The sequence below is a fragment of the Cajanus cajan genome, chromosome 7 (genome assembly GCF_000230855.2).
Source record: "Cajanus cajan strain Asha chromosome 7, NIPB_CcT2T_4, whole genome shotgun sequence".
Classification (NCBI taxonomy): domain Eukaryota; kingdom Viridiplantae; phylum Streptophyta; class Magnoliopsida; order Fabales; family Fabaceae; genus Cajanus; species Cajanus cajan.
Window position 1 is genome coordinate 6,745,838 of NC_138523.1, and position 6,000 is coordinate 6,751,837.

At 32.4% G+C, this 6,000-nt stretch overlaps 1 protein-coding gene across 1 annotated transcript; it reads right to left on the reverse strand.

Annotated features, from left to right (window-relative positions):
- Window positions 1-5,347: 5,347 nt before the first annotated feature.
- On the reverse strand, window positions 5,348-5,650 carry LOC145949785 (putative lipid-transfer protein DIR1). Its single transcript, XM_083060666.1, has one exon. The coding sequence runs from the start codon at window positions 5,648-5,650 to the stop codon at window positions 5,348-5,350; it is 303 nt and encodes a 100-aa protein (XP_082916792.1).
- Between the last annotated feature and the right edge of the window lie 350 nt (window positions 5,651-6,000).

Below are 6,000 nucleotides of genomic sequence, written 5' to 3' on the forward strand. Positions count from 1 at the left end.
ACAAAGAGAGAACATATTTCACACAAGATGTAAAATTTTAGACAATGCTTTTTTTCTCATTATAGATAGTGGATCGTGTTGCAATTGTTGTAGCACTAGGTTGGTTGAGAAGCTAAACCTAACACCAATTCGCCATCTGAAACCATATCAACTTTATTGGCTTAATGAAAATGAGGACATCATAGTAGATAACCAAGTGAAAGTCAAGTTTTCAATAGGTAACTATGAAGACCAAGTGATTTGTGACATAGTACCTATGGAAGCTTGTCATATCTTGTTAGGAAGACCATGGCAATTTGACAAGAAAACCATGCACAATGGTCTTACTAATGAGATAACTTTCACACATAAAGAAAATAAATTTGTACTTCATCATCTATCCCTTTCCAAGGTCATAGAAGATCTAGTACAAATGAAATTGAAAAGAGAGGAGGAAAGAAAATTGCAAAACAAAAAGAAGAAAAGAAAGACAAACCTTCTTACATTCTTCTTTGTAGAAGTGTGTTAAGATGTCATAACTTATCTCTTGAATCTAGTTCTCTACCTATTGGAGTACAAGAGCTTTTAAAGGAATTTGATGATGTATTCCCTAGTGAGGGTCCAAAGGGCCTTCCACCTTTTAGGCGTATAGAACATCAAATTGATTTTGTGCTTGGGGCTAGCATACAAAATGGGTCTGCCTATAGGACAAATCCCCAAGAAACAATGGAAATAGAGAACCAAGTTGAATAGTTGTTGGACAAGGGATGGGTGCAAAAGAGTTTGAGTCCCTGTGTTGTACCTAAGTTGTTAGTCCTTAAGAAAGATGGAAAATGGAGAATGTGTTGTGATTGTAGGGATATTAACAACATCACAATAAAGTACAGGCACCCTATCCCAAGAATTGATGATATGCTTGATGAGTTACATGGTGCTACCATATTTTCCAAAATAGATCTTAAAAGTAGATATCACCAAATAAGAATAAAAGAAGGTGATGAATGAGAAACCACTTTCAAGACTAAGTTTGGATTGTATGAGTGGTTGGTTATGCTCTTTGGGTTAACCAATGCACCTAGTACATTCATGAGGCTTATGAATCATGTCTTAAGAGATTGTATTGGTAAATTTGTGATTAATTATTTTGATGACATTTTAATCTATAGTAGGAGTCAAGATGATCATTTAGGTCATCTTAGGCAAGTTTTAATGATTCTTTGGAAAAACCACTTGTTTGCTAATGTTGAAAAATCTACCTTTTGTGTGGACCATGTGGTTTTCCTAGGATTCATTATTAGCAAAAATGGGGTTCAAGTGGACCTCGAGAAAATCAAAGCCATTCAAGAGTAGCCAAAACCAAGGAATGTTGGTGAAGTTAGGTGTTTTCATGGACTAGCAAGTTTTTATAGACATTTTGTGCCTAACTTTTCCACAATTGCTTTACCCTTGAATGAGCTTGTCAAAAAAGATGTACCATTTGAATGGAAGGAAAAACAAGACCAAGCATTTCAAAAATTATAAGAACAACTTATAAATGAACCCATACTAGCTCTACTCGACTTTTAAAAAACTTTTGAGCTAGAATGTGATGCAGTTGGAATTGGTATAGGTGTTGTGTTGTTGCAAGGAGGACATCCAATTGCATACTTTAGTGAAAAATTAAAGGGTGCCCCCCTCAACTATCCCACCTACGACAAAGAGTTGTATGCTTTGGTCAGAGCCCTATAAACTTGGGAACACTATTTAGTGTCCAAAGAATTTGTAATACATAGTGATCATAAATCACTAAAGTATTTAAGGGGCAAGGTAAATTAAATAAAAGACATGCAAAATGGCTAGAGTTTCTTGAACAATTTCCTTATATTATTAAATTCAAGAAGGGTAAAGCTAATGTTGTGGATGCTGCCTTATCAAGGAGACATACTTTACTTGTGTCTCTAGGAACCCAAATTCTTGGATTTGATAATATTAAGGAAATGTATGAGAAAGATCTAGATTTTGCAAGTATTTATTCATCTTGCCAACACAAAGCTATCAATGGTTTTTACATGGCTGAGGGGTATTTATACAAGGAAGGAAAGTTATGTATGCCTCAAGGATCCATGCGAAAATTGTTGACTAAAGAAAGCCACGAAGGTGGTATTGTGGGGAACTTTGGAGTTGACAAGACTCTAAATTTGCTTAGAGAAAAATTTTTCTGGCCTCATATGAGAAAAGAAGTCCAAAGGCATTGTCTTAGATGTATAGCTTATTTACAAGCTAAATCTAAAATAATGCCTCATGGCACCTATACACCTTTACCTGTTGCTTCTTCTCCTTGGGTAGATATTAGTATGGATTTCATGCTAGGGTTGCCAAGGACCCAAAGGGAAATGGTTTCTATTTTTGTGGTAGTGGACCAGTTTAGTAAGATGACCCATTTTATTCCATGCCACAAAGTAAATGATGCAAGCAACATTGCATAACTCTTCTTTAGAGATGTGGTTAAACTTCATGGGCTTCGTAAGTTCATAGTATCTAATAGAGATACCAAGTTCCTAAGCCATTTTGGGAGAGTGTTATGGTTAAGGCTACATTACTTTTCTCTACTACCTGTCATCCTCAAACTGATGGCCAAATAAAGGTAGTCAATAGGTCTCTATCCACTATGCTTAGAGAAGTCTTGAAAGGAAACCATAAATCTTGGGATGAGTAATTACCTCATATAGAGTTTGCCTTTAAAGATGAAAAAATGTTCTATTAAGTAAAACAAAATTACCTTCAAAGCTTTTACATTAAAAATTGATTTTAAAATATTTAATTTAATTTCACTACAAAAGAATGTCATCTAAAGACACACAAAATATACTAATACAATGCTTATTACTAAAAACTATTTTTACTTCCATTTTAGACTACAAATACAATATATATTGGTTTATTGTTAAAAAGTGTAGGTATAAGTTATAGTAACACACACATAACTACTCAAAACACTTTTTGTTACAATGTTTAAACACAATATAATAAAATTAATAAACAAACTTTAACGTTTGAAGAAAGATAATGACATGGTCAACAAAAATAACTGTAAAAAAACTTAAAGATGAAAAGCATTAGAATAGACCTATTAAATAAAACTTTACCTTTAAAACTTTTGCATTAAAATCTTATTGAAAAATATTTAATTTAATTTGACTACAAAAAATGTCATATAAAGACAAACTATAGTAACACAATACTTGTTGCTCAAAACTATTTTTACCTATAGTATAGACTATAGATATATGTTGGTATATTGTTAAAAATTATAGGTATAAACTAGAGTAACACAAAATATATGTTATTGAATTTTATTCAAAATAAATAGTAAAATTTCATGAGGTGTGTGATGATACTGACCTTAAAGACTTATCGATGACGTACGCATAAGACCCACAAAATAAAATAGGATTGTCTTAATGAATTTGATAGAGGTGTCAAAGTGGGCCAAATCAGATCACATATAGGTTGACTCACCACGGGATGGTACTTTAAACAGGTCAACCTAACCCAACTCACTTTTTGATGAGCTAGAAAAATCTCAACTCGACTCAACCCACCACAGGTTGTTGGGTTAACTCACCAAATTTTTAAAAAATAAAAAATTAATTACATGTTTCCTTTTTCAATAAATAAAATAAAGAGTTATAATTCTTTATATCCAAAAACCAAGTCTATCAATGCAAATACATAAGAAAATATCAATCAAAAGTTTAAATAAAAATTACATAAAACATAAATATATTTTTATTATTTGTTTAATAGTGGGTTAAATGAGTCAATCCCAGCTCACTTAAGCTCGAACCCATTTAGCTTAGAGGTTATGTAAGCTAGGTTAGAATTTAATCAAAATCGATATAAATTTTCTTTTTCCAAACCTAACCCAGCCTGAATCTGTGGTGAGTTGGGTTGACCCACCGGGTTTGACTCATTTTGACACCTCTAGAACTTGAGGAGCAAAACTGGCAAGAAATATAAGTAAGCGAAATCTTGAGAGTGAGAGAAGAGCTTAAGTGTGAGAAAGAGGTGTTTAAAATAGTGAGGTGGAGGCCTTTGGTAGATCCAAGACCTTAGGTTAGCGAAGATAATTTTTATTAAAAAAAGGTAAGAATCATTATCATCATATATACAAAGAACAAAACATAAGTGTAAAATATAATCATCAGTAAGTTCAATATATAAAATTAGGGGGTGCAAAATATAATATTTTTAAACATATACTAATAATTTAATGCAATTGATAATGCATCTATCCACCCTCATTATAATGTAGGTTTGTCACTCTATACATAGGCGTGAGGAGCTCAAGAGAAAATATGGATATACTTATCAAAAACTAATTATTTTAGCATAAAATATTGGTAAAGTTGATTAAAATGGATCAGATTTGAAGACCAAGTAAACACTAAAAAACATAAATGTAAAACAATCATAATTCGAACAAGTCTTATTTAAAAGAGACGACAACTGCAATCTTGTAATACCTTCATAACCATTGTTATAAAGTAGATCCTCGAGAGGCTTGACTGTAAAAGAATATTTGAGTTAGAGCTTAGAAAGGCTTATTTAAAAAAGAATACTTCGGTTTGAGCCTGGAGAGACTTGTCTGTAAAAGAATACTTGGATAATGGCTTGAAAAATTAGTCAAAGAACAAGTGTTTGAGCCAAAAGTGGCTTAGTAAAATAATACTTGTAACTTTGTTGAAAGTTAGTAGAACTCAATCTGGTTGGATTGATAACTGGACACAACCTCGGTGGTTTAGGTGAACTAATATAAAAATGTTGTGTTTTATTGATTACTCTTACTAACCCTTTGTTTGTTATAGATACTACTTCATGATCTTGAAAATGTGAGTTTTTGATATATACTATTCAACCCCTCTTCTAGTGTCTATCTATTCTCCACAAATGTATCTAATTCTAGACCATGATAAATCTTACAATTTTAACAATCAACGGAAAAAAATCCAATGTGGGAACTAAAATTGCAAACTTTATAAAACTTGGGGCATTTAAATTTCATAATTAAAAATTGGGGAACCATAATTGTGAGTGCAATTTAGCAAAAAAAAGTTAATGAAAAATTAACATCATTTCTTGATTGTCACTTTTTTTCTCTCTTTAAGGATGGCGGTGTAATTGAAGGTGCAACAACATGATCTTTATATGACTTTACATATAATGTGGATTGACATTTCATCAAGTGCATTGTAATATCCATGATCAATTGCTTTATTATTATTATTATTATTAGAAGAAAATAAAATGGATAAAAAAGAAGCACATAAAAGATAATAATTTTATTTTTATTTATTTCATATGCCACACTAAAAATGGGTAACTAAGACTAACATTTGGGAGGGTTAGGAATGTTGCATTTGGCAGGCAATTGAACAGCGAGATCAGGATCAATGCCATACAGAGGTAATAAAGGGGAGTTCTTGTAAGTGCATAAGCAAGGCAAGTTGGCATGTGAGAGCACATCACAACATTCTTTGGAGGGCGGTGTTGGATTTGGAGGCGTCGCTGCTGGTTTGCATTTCAGTAAATTATCTACTGATACATTGCATATGGTTAGCCCATTACTAATGTCAATGCCAATCATTAATGTCACAATCACCATCACTAGCATTCTCTGTTGTAGATCCATTTTCTTTGCTATTTCTATTTGTTATCTTTTAGCCTAACTTTATATCCTACCAAAGGATTTCAAAGCCTCCTTGTGACCCTAGGATAACTTGTCACTCCTTTTAGGTCACTCATGGCATCATCGCGGCTTTATAACATGTTCAGCACATGTGCCCATAGTTGAAACTGAATTAAATAATCAATTAAATAATGTTTTCACAATTTAATAGTGGGCCTAAAACAAAAAAAAAATAATTTAGAGCTATAAAATGAAGCTCAAAATTTGTGAAAGCCCAATTTTTGAAGTTTTTAGTATGTTTTTGGTTAAGCTCAAATAGGGTCATGCTTTAAGGAACTGTTTGGTAGTCAAGA